Raw genomic sequence first — 19,998 nt, 5'->3', positions numbered from 1 at the left:
TCATTTTATCTCTAATAGTGTACTTTTTCCTTAGTTATTTCAGAGTATTCTTGAAGCTCCTCCTAGGTAGCTCCATAGGATAACTCACCCTTTGTATTTTATGTTTACATAAGTGAACACCTTGCAAAAAAATCATCAAGTCATCAGCATACAAAAACATGTGAAGGAACCTAAATGTCTCTGGGACCATTTATCAAACAAAGGGAACTCTAGTCAACCAACTTAGATACAACTCTGCTAAAAGTCACTCGAGCAATGCAATACAAAAGAGACACTGTTTCCTTGCCCTACCCCGTTTTTGACAAAAAAAATATAAGCCATCAAATTTACAATTAACTAATATGAAAAGTTAGAAGACTTGAGAATAATGTTAATCCAATGATAGAACTTGTTGTTAAAACCACAATCTTGCAAAACTTTAATAAGTAAAGTTCAATCTATAATGTTAAAGACTTTTCGTATATCAATCTTGAGAGCTAAGTTTCATTAAAATTTATGCTCTAAAACATATTAATAGCTTCTAAAGTAAGACAAATACAATCACCAATATATCTACCTTGAATAGCGCCCATTTAATGAGGAGATATGATATTAGATATAATAAAAGTAAGCAACATGAAGGAAAAAAGCACCAAAACCATTAGGGCCTAAAGCAATATCTAAATTCATGTCAAAAACAACATCTTTAATTTCCTCAAAACTAGACAAGTTAGTAAGCATTGCATTCATAGAATTACCCACAAGATGAAGGATGATATCTCTAACCATACAAGTATTGTTAGAATTGAAGAAATCTTCAAAATAATAAACAAACAAAGCTTCTATATTTGAAGGGTCCTTAACATAATTAACAACAATGTTAAATGTCATTAACCACAAAGTTGAACGTAAAATGATGGAAAAAAACTATAATTTTCTTTCTTCTCATTCTCTCATGCCAAACAATGAAAGAAAAAAAAACCCTTATTCTCCACTTATTCCTCAATCTCTCTTTCCTAGTATAAGAGAATGATATAGTGATGAATACTTGTGTTAAAATAATTTGGTTTAAATATATATTTAGTCCCTGCAAATATACTACTTTTTGATTTTAGACCCTGTAAATTTTTTGTTTGGATTTAATTCATGCATAATCAAAGACGAGATCGACTTTGATCCCTACTGTCAAATTAACATTAAAAGAATGAAGAATTTTCCAAAAACCATTAAATCCTTCTTTTAATTTTTATTCATATTTTCTTTATAAAGTAACACTAATTATTAAATGATCAATAAATAAATTTAAGAATTAATAATATAAAATATTTTAATTTTTAATAAATCATAAAAAATGGTGTTGGTGTATATTTATAGGCCCACATGTCATGGCAATTTACAAGCTTTTTTTTAGGGATCAAAACTGATTGTCTCTTATTTTACAAGGACTAAATCCAAAAAAAAATCTTACATGGACTAAAATAAAAAAGTAGTATATTTGCAGAGACTAAAGACATTTAAATCAAATAATTTTATGTTTTCAAAATTCCTTCAAACCTTATAGAATGGACCATTAGATGTATTGGTCCATGATGGACAAATGTGTGAAAAACATTAGATGAAGTAGACTTCACAATCTTATGATGTACTCTCGATAATACCATATAATATTCTCTTGTTTTACTATCTCATCTTTATTCTCCCTTCAGAAAACCTGCATCTTTCCTATTTCACAATCATAAATCTTCTTCAATCTTAATCACAATAGAAGCAAGATCCCGTCTTCACAATTTCTGTCTCTTATATGTGAAGAGAGGGGAAGGGATTACATATGAAGAGTGTAAGGTTTAATGGTGTGGATGTGATAAATCAAAAGGCTAAATCTCATGGTTACTTTGAACCAATCTTTTTGTTGGTCCATTTTATACGGACCCTATCTTCCGTTGTGCTACTCTATCTCTTGTTTCCTGTAAATATGAAATCCATATAAAAAAATGAGTGAGTAGAATACTCCGTGAGTTTCTAAAACATAAAATATGTCATACTTTAATCTTTATAAAGTTTGAAAAAATTCAATAACCCAGGTAAACCATCACACCATAAAAAACTGAAGGTTAAAAACCTCAAGCTTCCTCTCAAGTTAATTTGACTCTTAAATGTACAACAAACTTCAATTTAGGTAGGTTGAGATCTTAGTCCACTTTAAATATAATGAATGAGGGAACAGCCTAACATGCAAACTTTAGAAACAAGGGACATTAGCATACTTACAATATTCAAATTCTCTTGTTCAAATAAAGGACCTCTTAGAGGGAACTCCAACCTTTCAAATAGGTTTATCAACGTGGAATGAAACTATTCATCAAACATGCAATAATTTTGATGACAACAAGATTTGAAATGTTTGAATATGTTTAAAACTATTTCAATTTTTGAGTTGCAGTCCTGAGAGTGTGGTGGATATCCAAAATATAAAATGGAAGATACTACAATTTGAATGCTATAATTTTGGCAATACATAATTACCATACGAAAGCAAATCTAACTGGCACAGCAAAGTCCCTGAAGGTGTTGCCCACCGGTATGGGTTGGGACGCTTAAAGAGTATTAAGATACAGAAGACAAATAAACCACTAACAAATGCCTAAAAAAATTGCATAGAGAAGACATGAGACATAATATTTGAGACTGGATCAACCTTTGGAGGATCATGTTAAGGAACTTTCATAGTTCACAATGGTAAGGATCAGTTTCATTCATAAAATATACTTTCTGAACAAGTCAACACATATCAAGAACGTATAAGGTTACCTTTGACTATTTTCTCTAAGCAGAGCAAGGGCTACAGCAACTTTAGCACCAATACGGGCATTATTCTTCACAAGAGCAATGTCTAAATATGGTTAAGATATTATTGAACATTAGGCCAAATATTCAATTAGGATGTGGTTTGAAATCATGTTAACAAATAATAGTTTTATTTTAAACTAAGATATAATTTAAAATATAAATAATAGTTTTATATTAAATTAAAATATAATATAAAATGCACAGTATTAATCAATTGCTGATATTATAATTTATAATAATGTACTGTTGAAAATTTTCAAAAGAGGATACTTGAAGCAAGTGAGACACCTCCAGTGAGTTCATTTACCCTAGCAAGCAAGAAAGGAGTCTCAGCATTTCCTGATATATTCTTTTCCCTAAAAGTGGCAAAGAGTTAAATTTAATTATAATGAAACCAATACTAAATATATTAATTGTAACAAAGCAAATACTAAACCAGTCACTAAGCAATCTTAATGTATAAATGTCATAAAAAATAGAAAGAAAGGAGAGCAAGAAAAGTTCACCTTGCTTCTTTAAGGGCTTTATTGATGGAAGATTCAATTATGTGTCCAGAAGTCGAGTGTTCTTGAGGAATAGGAACTCCTATCAAAATTCCAGATCCAAGCTTGAGTTTGATGTTTGCTTCTGCTAGAAGAATAAAAATTAGAAGAAATCACATAGGTGCTGTTAAAACATGTATTTACACCAAAAATGAAAATGAATGTTTCCCTTGCCTATTAAACGAGCACAATCTTCAGGGGTATCTACCCGACATGGAACCTAGAAATTAAGCCATGACCAAACAATAGATTGTCAATTAAACTTATTTTTTAGTAGTTAGTACATCATACAACAGTCAAACTGTTTACATTCCAATCAGATTAAATCTTAAAATGCTACCGTAATAATGATAAGCCACAACATGTTTAAAAATCACAAATTGGATCACAAATCACAAGGCCTATTTTGAAACCAGTGAGTTGAAATGTATTATGAATGATCAATTGATAAAATAACACAAAATGCATTTTTCACATAATGAAACACTACAAATATTTAGATATTTAAATTATAAAATAAAATACTCGTTATATAGTCAACAACTTGAAACCAAAATATAAAAAGAAAGCAAGTCATACAGTAAAAAAATGATTTAGCAACATACAATTTTAACATTTAAATTGAAGAGATGCTTTAACAATGATTCCAAGCAACATCAATATCTTTATTTTTCAAAATTAAAAAAACTAATAATAAATTGATCCATTGTATTGTGGCCACACAGAACAGCAACAAAAAGCAGGCAATAAGTTCAAAATATCACTTGCAAAGGAGATGGACCAGTCGAATAGAATACAAGGGAGATAGGAGACCAGCATAATAGTTCTCATGTGCAATTGAGAGGCCGAGGGAAGGAAAACCAAGAGAACAAGGTTGAGCATCTTCGAAGGAGGAATATAAAAGGTACTGATACCCAAAAAAATCTTTATGATTCATGTTATGTGACAGCTACGATTGAAAAGAATAATTGTTTCATGCTTGAACCGTGACTTCTGAGAGGTTTTCTAAGTTAATGAATGCTATAATCATTTCAACTCTATTGAGAGTTTGTCTATTGGACTATTTATTTATTTTCAATTTTCAATATAAACATGTTACCCCAAAAAAGCAAGATTAAGAGAGAGTAGTTCCACTTTATTTAGATGAAGGGGAAAATAAGATCGTAATTTGCAGATTTAACATCCAGTGTGTGAATGCATTTATATGCTGGTGGGAAAAGGAAAACATGATCTAAACATCGTTTGATGTTACTTCAAGTTTACAGCAAGCTTAAGAAAAAGCATTAGGCAAACCAAAATTTAAAGTACCTTGCAGCCACTTGATTCTGTGAAAAATGCAGGAAACTCATTGGTTTTGTAAGCAGCGACACAAACTCCTTGTGTTTCCTATTCAAGATAATGACAATGAATATAAGCTCAATCCATAAATCATGCAGAACAGTAATGTTATCACAAACGTAATTTCGTACTAGATATTCAAGGGTCCTGGGAATGTCCAATATTGACTTTACACCGGCACATATAACTGCTACTGGTGTTCTTCCAAGCTCAGTGAGATCTGAAGATATGTCCATAGCTGCCCAAAGAGAAATGAAAATGATATCCTCAGTAAAAATACTAGTCTTATTTCTGGAAACCCCAACATAGAATAGAAACAAAAAGAATTTTCAGTTCTTAAGTTTCTAGATGGCAACAAGAAAGAAAATATCTTTTGAACAATGCAGCTCAACTGTGCAATTAAAAGAGCAGCTTTGCAGATTGTATTACAAAAACATTTCCGTACTACACATAAATTCAGATTATATACTGGTTCCTTTTATATAATCTTGTGTTAAAGGAGCAACTTTGATCTTTACTTACAAGAAAATATCATAGAATTCATTAAAAGACCAAATATAAATACTGCATTGTAGACGTGGATAATTTGCAGTTGCACAATAAGTTACAACAAGTATTTTTGGCCTACACAAAAGTGTTTAAGGTCTCGTCAGTGAAAGGCCAAACTTTTCCTGAGGCCATATTTCCCTCTCTGTTGTATATCTTGCAAATTTATGTCCCGCCAAGGAAAAAATAAAAAGTTAATATTCAAAGGTTGATTCATTTGGTTCTAAAATTTAGATCCGAACATGTTGCATCTAACTATTTGTCAGCATTCATTATGAAAACCAATTGTTTCTCTCATTAAGATATAGGAGGTTAACATACTATGTTCCCCATGTCTGTGAACTCCCCCAATTCCACCAGTCACAAAGACATGAATACCAACCTGCAGAAAATTTTAAAAAATACAGTTAAACCAAAATGACATGATAAAGGGACTAACCATATCGCCGATCGATCACATTAAGAAACTATGGACATAGTATACGAGAAAATTACCATAGAAGCCAAAAACATTGTTGCAGAAACAGTAGTAGCACCATTTCCACCTCTTGCCACCTAAAAGCAACAAGATAGATTGGTATTGTTATTAGTATGTAAAATCATAGTGAAACAGTGAAAAACTATGAAGGTGCAAGGGAAAAGTATTAATTTTTTCTGTCAATATTGCATTAATATGGAAAATTCACTTCTCATGGTTAATTTGATGTTTAATATAGATCATTTGAAAAAGAAATTTAGTTAAATGAAATTAATCTTCTGGAGCTGATAAAAATATTAGTGCATTCTTAAAAGTGTAGTTCAAGGAAACTTGTTCGATGAGAATAAGAAAGTCATCAGAAAATAAAACTTAAATTAATTGAAGGGTATTTTAGGATAGATATCATTAAGTAGAGGGCAAGTTAGTTAGTTATATTTGCTTATTTTTGAGACCAAACAATATGAGTACTTCTTTTGCCTATTTTCAAGACTTGAAGTAGCAGAGAATAACAAATTATACAACCTATCATGCAAAATTTAGCTTGTGAAAAGGATAAAATTTTAGTAACTAAACTTAATATCTCAGACCATTGGTTTACTCAAGATTCAAGAATGCAATCTCAAATGCTTATAAGAATCTACAATATTAGTTTAATTCAATTTTTGAGTGAAACGTCGGCTACAAATGATGGATACTAGCAAGAGGATACATAGAGTACCAAAAGCACCCACAACATATGCAATATCCCTTCGAGCTGTTTTCTGAGCTTTTGTTCCCAGAGTAGCTAACCTTTCAAGTTCTTCCACACTTAGACCTATTCAAAATTTCAAATAAAACAAGCGAGCAACAGAAAAATTATCAAATTGAAACTAAGAAATACAACAAAAAAGTTGTTAAGAAGCATGGTTGAGTCCAAGACAGAGAGAAATTGAACTTGAAGTTGATAGTATGAAGAATATGATACATCTTTATACAATGTTCCTAAAGATACTAACATAACCAACTTCCACCTAATCATAATAACTTCTAATCACCTTAAAACAACTCTAACTATATCTAACAGCCCTGAAAGTTGGAAGCATTCATTTGAAATACAATATCAATAGATAGGAAAGAAGAGAAGAATTTGATTAGAAAAGGGGGAAGCAATGACTCGATCATTCTTCTTTGAGGTTAAAGTTAATGATAAAAAAAAATGAGATGGTTAGTGATTGAATGGAGAGAGTAGGCAAAGATACCTATGCAAGGGATGCCATTTAAAATTGCAATAGTTGCAGGAACTGCACCGTTGTCTCTCACAATACCTTCAACCTCTTTTGCAGTTTCTAAATTTTGAGGATACGGCATCCCATGTGAAATGATGGTAGATTCCAGAGCAACAACAGGACGCCCTAGTGATAACGCTTCAGAAACCTCTGAACCTACCTTCACTGTGATTGACGCTTCAAAACCATTCACTCTCACTGTATCACCCAAATCCAAGTGTCGTCGAAGATTGCTTAGCCGCAAGGCTGCTGAAGACGTCATAACCACCTGCTGAGACGTGCGTTGGTGCACACGGCGGCCAAACACAGGTATGACCTGTGACCTGTTGCAGCGGAATAGCAATTTGGGTTTTTTTTTTTTTTTTTTTGTGAAAACCCAAGAAAAGCGAACAGTAAAAATTTGGTTGCCTAATTACTTTACCTAGTTTTTTGTTGAGGAGAGAAACCTACTTTTTATGTTATACCCATTGTACCCTTGTCTCTAAATTTTTCATCAGATTATATTGTGTTGTGCCATCTCAAACACAATTCTCGGTGGTGGGTTTGTGTGTTGATGGAGAAAGATGACCATGACAAACTTTTTTAAAATGGTGGATATTGGTGTGACGATATTAATATAAGAAAACGACCATACCAAACTGCTTTACAAGAGACAAAACGATAAGCTAAATCATTTAAAAAGGCACAAGTTTTAGGTGAAATACTAGAATGTGGAAATAGTGTAACAAACAATATGCTAGAAATTGATTTTGGCGTGGGTAGTCCTCTTGTGATTCAGTTAATTAGTTAAATGAACATTGTTTGCTGCTTCTAGTTACAGAAACGTGACTTAGTTCGCTGCCCCCACTATTTCTCCATTTGAAAGGGAATTTATTTTCATAAAAGTCAACTTCATTTGACTTTATGATCACTTTTGCATTTAGGTCATAAAACATATATACTTTGTTCTTTACCACATACCCAATGAATACACATTCATAGGCTCTACTGGTGAGTTTAATTCGCTCGGGATCGGGGATTCTGACATATGCCAGACCACCCCATGTTTGAAAATAAGACAAGTTCGATTGTCTTTTTTTCACTATCTCATAAGAAGATGTTTTGTTTTTAGATTTAAGAACTCTATTCAAAACATAGCAAATAAACAATATATTTTCCGTACACCAATGAGGTGAAGCACTAGAGTTAAACATACTAGCAACAACTAGTTTAGTAAGAGTTCTATTCTTTTTTTCTTCTTTCAACTTTACCATTCACTTCAAAGTAATTATGGTGTAGTTGTTCCATGTATAATTCAAGACAATTTATAAAACTCATTGAATAAACTAGAATCATACTTGGAACCTCTCAATCTTTATACTAAATTGATTTTAAATTTCAGTTACAAAGATCCTTAACATGTCAAACGTTTCACTTTTATTTTTCATTACTTGTAACGTCTCATCAAGTTCACACATATCAAAGTGTAATAAATCTAAAGACTCAGATTCTCTAACTACATATTTATGTGAACTCTTTGTTATTTTAGCTTGACTATAAAAATCACATTTTTCAAAATCATTTAACAATAACTTTAGAATTAAACCAAAGTGACTTAATTTTGAAATCAAATGTGTTCACATCATATGGTATAGCATGTAAAAAAATAAAATCACATAACATGTAAGCAGAAAGAGACATTTTATTGATTTCAACATCCAAACATATAAGCAGAAAGAGACATAGTAAATTTCAATATTAATTTAAATATGTCATGACTGGCGTACCTTAATAGATGATCTCATGAGTTATCTTCTGAATTTTACGGGAGTGTGCCTCCACGGATCTGTCAGCCTCCGTGGATCTGTCATCGACACATGATACTCTAGGAAAATTGAGAAATAAAATAAATTTGATAAATTGATCGGTATAAGAAAAATATAGAAAAAAAACGTTGACTATTTTAAAAGTATTAAAATACCCCTGAATTAAAATAAAAACCTTCCATAAAATCTACTTTAATATTTATCTGAATCCATTTTAATTAATTTATTAAATTTCTTAAGTTATTTTTTAATTAATTATATTTGTTTAAATAATTATTAGTTTAAAATTATGGATCAACAACTTTGATTTTAGTGTAAGTTAGATTAATTTAATTTAATTTAATTTAACAATGTTCATTTAACTAATTAACTGAATCACAAGAGGACTAAGGAGTGCATATTATATTTCATTAAAAAAAAAACAAGAGAAAATATTAAAGTGTAGACTCGATTCAACATATATAATACAAAAGATAAAAAATAAGATTGCATTAGAATATTTTTTTGTTTTATTTCAAGAGAATAATAAATCTTATAAAAAAAATTTATAGATATATTTTCGACATTCAAAAATTTTTAGCCAATATATTTTTCGACATTCAAAATGTCTTAGGTAATATATTTTAGATATTTTTAAAAAAATCCTTTGATCCGTATATTTTGTTTTTTTTAAATCGTAAAATTCATCCGAAGTAAAAAATATGAAAATGTATTACAACTTGAAAGGACCATTAGAGTTAGTTTATATTACTTGCAAATAAGTAAGATTAGTTGCAAGTTAGTCAACAATTATTTTATTAAAATGGAGCACATCCCCAAATGCTTGGTGTGCAAAAGGAACTTCAGCAAATAAGAACTAAGCCAAAATCTGCAAATCTGTCAGAATTGTAAACCAAATTGTTAAATGAACTTGCACATTGATCTTAGTCTTGAACTCATCAGCCATGTTCAACTTGAGGAATCAATCTCAACTCTTCATAACATTTTAAGAACTCATATGTAAGCACCTTCAATGTACTCATAGAATCCCAAAAACTCCAATTGGAAACAAAGCTGGATATGAGTCACCGCATGATCCAACAGATTAGACAAATTTGAAGCCAAAATTGCGGTAATTAATTGAGTAAACACAAATGCTTGATCTTGATTTTGCATCGAATACAAAAGTAGAATTAGAATCAACTTCAATTTTCTTCCTTATTCTTTCTCACATGGGAATTTTAGAAATATATTTGAAATTCTCTAGTAGTTATATTGATATAATAAAATTAAATAACTTAATATATCAATTGGTCAAATGGTTGCAATGCTTTAGATTAATGCATTTGTTAGCATCAATGCATTTTTTAAGTTACCAAGGGTTATAAACTTTTTCAAGAGTTGTTTTCCTTCATGAATAAGTATAAGTTTCTCTATAAATAAAAACATTTTAGACACAAAAATTAGAACACAATTTTTCATATTTACATGAATCAAATTTATGTTAAAAATATTTATGAGTTATTTCTTCTTTTCTCTAGTACATGAGAGTAAATGAATGAATTTTATTCTGTAAACTATCATTGATCGATAGGTATGATGTGAATATGCAATTCACTTCAAGAATTTCAAAGTATTTTGAAGGGGATTCGTCGGTTAATCCATTTGAATCTAATGTTCATAGATTGGTGGTGGCGAATCAAACCTAAAGTTTAGTGTGATAAACACGTTATGAAATTTATTTGTGCAACTTTCATCATTAATTTCATCTTCTTTTTGTTCAAGATGTGCAACATATCCTCAACATATGAAAGATTACATAATAAAGTGATGGTTAAGATATGCATTAAACCCAAACATTACATAAACAATACAACTACTCTGACTAAGTGAATTCATTGTTTGAACAAAAGATTACATATCAAAGATTATATAATATATGGAAAATGTTAACAAGCTAAATACTTATCTAATATATACCACCAAATAAGGTTAAATAAATTTTTAATACTAAAATATTTTAAAATTTTGTTTTTAATCGTTTTAAAGAAAATCACATTTTTAAGCCTCTAAAAAATTATTTTGCAAGTAGTTTTAGTCTTTATTGGACTATCAACATTATAGTTTTGAATGATATTTTGGTATACATGTTTATAACATTATAAAACGTTCATCCACAAAAAGTAATATCAAAATTCGATTTCTAGATCCATATTTTTGTTATTTTTATTTTGAATTGGGGGCTTTTATAAATTCGTGTTTAATTCATCTAAAGTTAAAACGTTCTAAATTTTTATTATTCAAAAGTTTAAAAATTAAAGGATATATAAACATGTTTCATTTCAACAAGGACTAAAAATGATTGTAGAATAAATTTGTAAAGATTAAAAATTGTGATTTTTTTACGGTAACAAAAAATGAAATTTTTAAACTTGATAGAGATAAAAAATTATTTTAACACTAAAATAAAATAGAAAAAACTGAAATACAATTAAAATTTTCCCAAGTTGGTATGTACAATAATATAACTTCTGTCTCCATTTAACTTCGTTATTTGAAAATTTAACATACATTAAATAGGGAAAAACCCAAGGACTCTATAACAGCAAAACTAGTTTATATCATGCTGTTATAATAATTAGAAATTGCATCACCATACAACACAATGGTGTAATTTTCTTCAACAATGAAGAAATAATTGCAAATCATATACTAAGTGTCACTTTCTTAAGTCAATGCTTAATCAGTTGCTGTATTCAATCTAGAGAAAGCTCTTGTGATCACAACTTTGCATTTCCTCGATGTTTTCTTATTCTATGGTGCAGCTGACGTGATTACTAGAGATGTTGTAGTACTGGACATCATAACTCAAATTTCTTGTTGAAATTGCCTCCAATAGAGGGTAGTAAAAAAAAAATGAAAAAGATTATGATTTTGTTTGATCAAAGAACCACCATTACCATAATTATACAAACAACAAATGGTTATTAGTTTATAATCTTCTATTTGCAATATTATATTGATATCAACTTTCTTAATTAAACAATAATTTATATTTCAACGATGAAAGAAGATTTAATAGATATTTTTAAGAAAATTGAGATGATGAAGAAAGGAGTGAATCTTGGGTACACAAATTATGTATACATTGAGTCTTGTACTTTCTTGTAAAAGAAAAGGTATTTCAAATTTTTGGTCTCAATGCAATAATAATAATTATAATTTCAGATGTTATATTTTTTATTAGCCAAATTTTTTTTGATATATATTTTTTCAATGATTGCATCTATCTACTTTAAGTCTTGTGCTACCTTGTAATAGAAGAGTTATTTTAAATTTGTGATCTCAATGCAAGAATAATGATTATGGTTGCACATGATACTTTTTCTATTGGCTAGAAATATTTTTCACACTTTCTCAATGGTTACATTTTTATGCCTTGAGTCTTACACTGACTTGGGAAAGAAAATTTATTTTAAATTTGTGGTTTCAATGCATGAATGATTATTTGCACATCCTATATTTCTTATTGGCCATAATTTTTTTTTTCACACTTTCTCAATGGTTGCATATTTATACCTTGAGCCTTGCGCTGCTTTGAAAAAAAAAATTATTTCAAATTTGTGATCTCAATACAAAAATAATGATTATGGTTGCATCTATAAAACTTGAACCTTGCTCTACCTTGAGAAAGAAGAGTAACTTAAATTTTTTGGTGTCAATGCAACAATAATGATTATGACTATAGTTGTTATCTTTCTTATTGACTAGAAATTTTTTCACATTTTCCCTAGGGTTGATTCTTTATTATGCCTTGAGCCTTACATTGCCTTGGGACAGAAAAATTATTTCAAATTTATGATCTCAATATTGAAAAAATAATTATAATTACACATGATATCACATGTGGTTTTTCTATTTCGGTAAAAGTTACATGATATCACACTATTAATTATAATTATAATTTCAAATTTATGATCTCAATATTGAAAAAATAATTATAATTACACATGATATCACACTATTAATTTTGAGTCTATTACATGATATCACATGTGGTTTTTCTATTTTTGAAGGAATAGTTTTGGTGCCAAAGAACACTTATTGGCATTGTAAGATTATAATACTAAATGATTATATGAAGTTGAGTTTTACAAAAGAAAAATTATTTCGGTAAAAGTTAGTGTACAATATTATCTTTTTAAAAATTGATCGTGTAAAACTCAACTACAAATTTTACATAATTATTTTTTTATTCCATAATACTTTTGAACATCAATTTTACTAAACATAAAATTTTATTTTATAAAACATTGTGTCTAAATGTCGGTTTTGTAAACTAATTTATAATTTTTCAATTTAATTATTTGTGTAGGGGTATTTGTACATTTGTACCCATTCCCAAAAATATCTGCAGTCATTATAGTAGAACATGTGAAGATTAAATGTGATATACTAAGCAAAAATTACACGAATGCTATTGCGGGGAAAAAATTTATTTATTGTAGTTCTAAATTATATTATAAAAGAAAAGATAACATAAATGATGATGATATGGTTGCATAGTTACTCCGGCTAGTTTTTGGTTTATATATATATATATATATATATATATTATCTCTCAAGTTAATTCTATCCGAGAAGATTCTAGTTTTAAATATAATGTTAGTGTAGAGGCGCACCTAAAAGAAAAGGGGGAGGATAAATTAGATGTATATAAATTTTCTGGTTTTTAGAGATTTAGGGCTTGTTTAATTGAGTTTTTTTTTTAATTTTTGAAAACTATTTTATAAATTAATTTTAAGAAAGTGTTTTTAAGAATAAAATTTTAAAAATATTTGTTTGACAATTCTATTTCTAAAAATTATTTTAGAGATGAGAAAATGAAAAAAATTATTTGGTAAGTTAGTTTTTAAAATCTATAAAATAAAAATTTTATTTGATACATATATTTAAAACTAAATGTAAATATTTTATGAAAAATCTAAAATGAAGGAAATTGATTATGTAAGATATATAATAGATTTGACCAAATTTAACATAATTTGAACTATGAATTAGTGGTATTTATCGTGCGGTTTTGATTGATTATAAGGTAAATGTTATTTGATCTAAAAATTAAATAGTCGTAGTTCAATTTGATTTGAAAGACATTTTAAAAAATTTGATATGATCCAATTAATGTTGTTTAAAATATATCAATTTTTGTGTTTATTCAAATTACAATTATAAAATATTAGTTTAATATTATTACTATAAAGTTATATTTAAGTAACAAAATAGAAGCAAAATATAACGAATAATATTCTAAAAATTAACATTACAAAATAACACTGATAGATTATGTTTGAAATATATGAAATAGTACAAAATATATTAATTAAACAAATAAGTATTATGAAAATTTTATAAGACTTTCCTTACCATTATTTAGCACAAAGCATTTACATCCAAATATGTGAAAGTGAGAGATATTGGGCTTTCTACTTTTATCGAGTTCATATGGAGTCTTCTTTAGGATTGGTCTAATTATTACTCGGTTGGATACATAACAAGTTGTACTTACAACATTTGTCCAAAAGTATTTTGGTAAACTTGAGTCGCTTAGCATGGTCCTTGTAAGTTCCACTAATGATTTATTCTTTCTCTCAACAACTCCATTTTGTTGAGGTGTTCTTGGTGCAGAAATGTTATGGAAGATTCGATTTTCTTCATAATATTCTACAAAAGAAGCATTTTGGAATTCTCCTCCATGATCACTTCTTATTGATATAATTTTGGTTTCTTGTTCATTTTGGACTAGTTTAACATAATTTTTAAATGCTTTAAAAGCTTCATTTTTATTTGCTAAAAATAAGGTCTAAGTGAACCTTAAGAAATCATCAACAATTACCAGTCCATATGAATTTCCACCAAGAATTTTAGTTCTTGATGGACTAAACAAGTCCATATATATCAATTGAAGTGGTCTTGAAGTTGATACAATATTCTTGGGTTTGAAGGAAACCTTAGTTTTCTTACCCTTTTGACAAACATCACATAATTTGTCCTTAATGAATTTCATCTTTGGTAAGCCTACAACAAGATCATGCTTGTCAAAAGCATAATCTTATTAGCATTAGTCTGCTTTGTGACAAGGGTTACAAAATAGCTTTCAACAAAGATTAATGCATTATCCGAAATGAGGTATCAAATGAAATCCATTTTGTTGGTATGCATTTTAAAAATATTTTTATAATTAATCTTGATGATTTATCCTTGAAAATAAAATGTCTTATGGTAAGTGAGAACAATGATGCATGGCTATGGCATAAAAGATTTGCACATATCCATATGGATCATTTACACAAGTTAGACTTCACCAACTTTTCCAATGCCCAAAATTTTACCCTTGTTGTTATCTCCATAGATCACATAGCCTTTTGATTCAAGAGTTAGAGTTGAAAATTTTGTTTTGTCACCTGTCACGTGTTTTGAACACCCACTATCCAAGTACCACATATTAGAGGTACTTTGTATGCATACTTACAAAACAAGGTCATAATTTGTCAAGTACCCAAGGTGCTTTGGGTCCTTGAGGATCAGTGTCTTTCTTGACCCACGCATAATGCCCATTTGGAACATCAAATTTCCTAAAATGACAAGCATTAGGTATGTGGTTATTTAGACCACAATAAAAGCATGTAGGAGTAGATTTACTTCTATACATAGGTATATGAAATTTGTTTTGAACAAAATTCTTCTTATAGTAATGATGATCTTTTTGCATAATTATAGCTTTCTCTTTGTTGGATTGATCACTTGCCTTAACAAAGATGGTTTTGTTTATACTTGGTTTATCAAATTTTGAGTAACCAAGACCACTCTTGTTATTGGAATATCTTTCTATATTAAGAACATTTTCCAATCCAACTTGTCCCTTTTCAAATCTGCCAATGACTCTATTTAATTGGACAATTTTAAAAGAAAGAGAATCACACTTATTGCATGTAAATTATTTTTTTTTTTATTTTTCAGAATCTTTTTCCGTAGTGTCAATTTTCTCTTTAAGAGATGAAATTTGTTTCTTTTGAGTTGACACTATTTTGTACAAAATTTTACATTCCATAAGTAATTCTTTTATTGCATTTTGAACATCATTACACTCAATAATCAATTCACTACTAGCATCATTATTATGAGAAGAATCTTTGTTTCTAACCTCTTCTTCTTCGTCGGATTGGTGTGATGCCATCAAAACAACATTTGCACATTCGTCACGTTCTGTATTTGAGGATGAACTGACTTCATTGTCTTCCCATGCTATATAGGCCTTTTTGAATTCTTTCTTCTTGAGAGCATTTTTCTTGACAATATTTGGACATTCCGCTTTTATGTGTCCTTGTTTACCATACTCAAAACAAGTGAAGTTTTGACTTGTATTGGAAAAATCCTTCTTCTTGAAAGTTTTCATTTTAAAAGTTTTATCGTTTCTTTACTAGGAGGGTGATGTTTTCATCTACATCTGAATTCTCATCATTGATTTGTTCTTTAGACTCTGCTTTTAAGGCAATGTTCTTTGGCCTTCTTTTCTTGACTTTCATTCTTTTCTAGCCTTCGAAGTTCAATTTCATGTTCTTGATGTTTTCTGAAAAGTGCAGAAAGAGACATCTTTGATAGGCTTTTCTTTTTAAAAATTGTCGTTACTTTAGGTTGTCAAGCCGTTGTTAATGATCTTAGAACTTTGAGGTTCAATTCATCATTAATGAAGATCTTACCAACCTTCGTCAAGTGGTTGGTAAGATGAGAAAATATTTTCTGTATGTCCATAATCAATTCAACAATTGTTAGTACAGAGGCTCATCTAGGGGGGGGGGGGTGAATTAGGTGTATATAAGTTTTCTGGTTTAGAGACTTAGTGGATTATTTTTCTATTTAGGATTAGTGTATGGAAAAATGTAAATGCATGGCCAAAAAATAAAGAACACAACAATTTATTCTGGTTTCACTTACAACCAATGGTACATATAGTCCTCTTGCACACCACAAGAGATTTTTCACTATTTGTTAGAGTAAGTACAAGTCTAACTCTAAGACTTCTGTTACAAACTTCTAACAATCACCCTAAGATAGAAAACCACTATCTTAGATTACAACACTTGAAGAAAGTACACAATTTTCCTCAATTTACACAATAACTTGAATGATTTACAATAATGACTTTGACTGAAATCAAAAGTGTATAACGATTGAGTACAATGATAACAATCTAATATAATTTCAGGTACAATAAAGAACATTTCTCAATGATATGAAAATGTAAAATATGTACTTGAAATATGAAACTAAGACTTTGAATAAATCAATATACTTCAGAAAGTTTGTTCAAAGTTGTTCTAAGATTGATGAAAAGATTTGGAAATCATTGATTCGTTAAATTTAAAGCTATGAAGTATTTATACTCCTTAGACATCACTTTAGATCAGTGGCAATCATTCCTAGAGGTTTGATGAACATATGCAATGATCCAAGTTGAATCTGAACTGAGAAATTGCATTGTTTCGTAGTTGTATTCGGCTACATCATGAGTGTAGTCGAATACACCTCTGTAATGTTCAGTTTTATTTGAAAAATTTAACCTTGTATGCGAATACGACACCTTGTAGTCGAATACAGATGATTGAAGTTTACCATTGACTTGGTTTTGTATTCGATTACACCATCTCGTAGTCAAATACATATATTCAGTTTTTGCTATTGACTTGAGTCTGTATTCGACTACATCATGTTGTAGTCGAATACAACTTTGATTTATGTCAAAAACTTGATTTTCAAACATTGTTCATGCATTTTGACACTTTTAAAATTCTTTTGATGCATATGCTAAAATAGAAGGTTCTCATGTGCATTTGAAATATAATAATATTAGATTGCATCATGTACCTTACATTATAAGACTTCTAGCATATTGATCATAGTTGACTTGATTGTTGACTTCTTTTTTAGTTTGCAACTTGATCACTTTCCTTGATCTTTGCCTTCATAAAAACATAAGTATTTTACATATAGAGATGAAAAAATATGGCTAACTTGCTCTGCCTTGCTCAGCCCCATCATTATCCATCTAAAAAGGAGCGGACCAACTAGTGTTAATGGGTTGAAAATCTTACCCTATTCTTGTATAAGGTGAGCCACCTAGTCAACTTTTTGATTTTTTTAATTAATTCATAAATTCATAAAAAACTATAGAAAAATAAAATTAAAGACCATTAAAGGAAACTAACATATAAAATTAATGAGTCAAAGAAAAATATAGAAATTATCATTCAAACATTCACGATTCATCATTCAAAGTTATACAACATGCCATAAAAAGTTAATGACTCCACCATACCAATTCACAAACTATTAAAAACATGAAACTAAAATTATGAAACCATAAAATCTTAACAATTAAAGTCCTCTAATATTTTGTGAATTGGTAAGTAATTATTTACCAACTCTAAAATTAACTACTTATTAGGTTAATTGAGTTGGGCTAAATATACGAGAAAAAAGTTTAAAATGGACTAATACTTTTGATAAAAAAAAAAAAAAACTCCCAATGCATCCTAAAAATATTCAATAAGCAAATCAAATGCAAAGAGAGAAAATAATATACCATAAATTAAATTTGAAAGAAAAACTAACCCATAATTATATGATATAATAAACTTATCTAGATGATTTTTATTGTTCACCAGTACATCAACTACATAATCTTTGACCCAAGTTGAATCAATTTTAAACATGGATATCAGATGGGGAGATATGAAGGAGAACTTGTTGAACAATTGACGCGGGCACACCAATTTTTTATATAAGTACCTTGAATAAAAATATAAACTTAGGTCACTGGTTCATTTATACAAAAAAATAATTCATTCATCTAAAGTTATTTGGAATATCTTATATATGGCGATAACAGAAGTACTTATTTTTTGATGTTTAAAAACTCTATCATTTGCTCCTTACTAATATTTTCTACATAAGAAACGCCAAAAATACGTTTCTCCAATGATATTTCACACATGTCGACATCCGTAGACATATTTGTTTCTACAAATATTTTAAGACACTGTAAAAATCGAGAAGTAGGTGCACAACCCTTTTTAGGGGAAGACTTTCGAAGTCTTGATTTTGCAAGGCCTTGTTTTGGTGACCGACATATTGATAGGTCCAATAATCTCATTTTTTCTGACTTGTTGCAATTTTTGTATTTGAATATAAAACATCGTAAAATTAAGTTAATTAATGATTAACTATGCTTAAATAGTAAAACATTTACTACGTGGGTGTCCATAACATTCCTATTACGATATATATCAATTACCTACTTTTTTTAGATGATTGACTTGTTCCGCTTAGCAATATCCTTACCATTTACTTTGGATTTTACAAGAGTCTAAAAATGGTGTTAAAAATTTAAAATTTAAGGATAAAATAATTTGACATAATATGTTTTTTTTAACATATCTCAACATCTAGAGAAATGAGGTTTGTTGTCCATTCAAATCACCTCATTCAACTCTTATGTGATATGATTGTGTCTACTTGCACACTTGCAATTGATTGATAAGAATAATTTAGTAAAAATATCATATCTTTAGTTTATTTGTATTTTTAAGAGAATAAAAACTTTATACTGACAACCAATCATACTTGCGAACACTTAATACAGTTGTATAACTTCCATTTTTCAACTTTTTATTTGATTTATTAGACAAATGATGATTGATTGTCGGGTAAAAAACTTTACACTGATATTATATATTAATTAATCTATTTTTTAATATATAAAACGGTCAAATGAGTCATTTATTTACAGGGCAGAGGGAGTAATGTTTAATTTGATGCTATGGCTTTAAGAGGTTATGGCCCTAATTTATTTCTCATTGTGTAAATGTAACTCATCTTAACGAGTTGCTGGTTGACCTTAATAAAATCTCTCTTCTCCTATCTTGTAGCTTTTATATTATTTTCTTTAGAGTTAAACAAAAATTTATAGTCCTATAAAATTTAAAAATTTATAGTCCTATAAAATTTAAAAATTTATTTTTAGTTCTTATAATAAAATTCTCAAATTTTTATATTTTATTTATTTATTTTATTCTTTATTTTAAAAAGAAATTGTAAAAATATGTTACTTTTAGTCCTTAAAAAACTCTTACAATTAAAAATGAATAAATATTTTTTTGAAA

At 28.9% G+C, this 19,998-nt stretch overlaps 1 protein-coding gene across 2 annotated transcripts; it reads right to left on the bottom strand.

Moving 5' to 3' along the window:
• Positions 1-1,534: 1,534 nt before the first annotated feature.
• On the bottom strand, positions 1,535-7,556 carry LOC101502447 (pseudouridine-5'-phosphate glycosidase). 2 transcript variants are annotated; one of them, XM_004516856.3, is made up of 12 exons: positions 7,417-7,556; positions 6,969-7,318; positions 6,462-6,544; positions 5,748-5,807; positions 5,574-5,634; positions 4,838-4,944; positions 4,677-4,754; positions 3,543-3,588; positions 3,333-3,453; positions 3,097-3,182; positions 2,788-2,869; positions 1,535-1,943 (listed from the first exon to the last, which is right to left on the bottom strand). In XM_004516856.3, exons 2-12 carry the CDS (start codon positions 7,255-7,257, stop codon positions 1,925-1,927), a joined length of 1,032 nt encoding a protein of 343 aa, XP_004516913.1. In that variant the 5' UTR covers positions 7,258-7,318; positions 7,417-7,556; the 3' UTR covers positions 1,535-1,924. The 2 variants fall into 2 exon arrangements, with proteins under 2 accessions (XP_004516913.1, XP_073226625.1); XM_073370524.1 differs by having other exon boundaries at positions 6,969-7,470.
• Positions 7,557-19,998: the final 12,442 nt, after the last annotated feature.

The sequence above is a fragment of the Cicer arietinum genome, chromosome 6 (assembly GCF_000331145.2).
Source record: "Cicer arietinum cultivar CDC Frontier isolate Library 1 chromosome 6, Cicar.CDCFrontier_v2.0, whole genome shotgun sequence".
Taxonomy (NCBI): domain Eukaryota; kingdom Viridiplantae; phylum Streptophyta; class Magnoliopsida; order Fabales; family Fabaceae; genus Cicer; species Cicer arietinum.
Note: the sequence above shows the minus strand (reverse complement) of the source record. Positions and strands in the feature narration are given on the sequence as shown.

Coding starts and splice junctions, on each gene's coding strand:
- LOC101502447 (XM_004516856.3), bottom strand. CDS start 7,257: ATGACGTCTTCAGCAGCCTTGCGGCTAAGCAATCTTCGACGACACTTG. Junction 4,945..5,573: donor TCACAGACATGGGGAACATA/GTATGTTAACCT, acceptor CTCTTTGGGCAG/CTATGGACATATCTTCAGAT. Junction 3,454..3,542: donor AGATTGTGCTCGTTTAATAG/GCAAGGGAAACA, acceptor TTCTTCTAGCAG/AAGCAAACATCAAACTCAAG.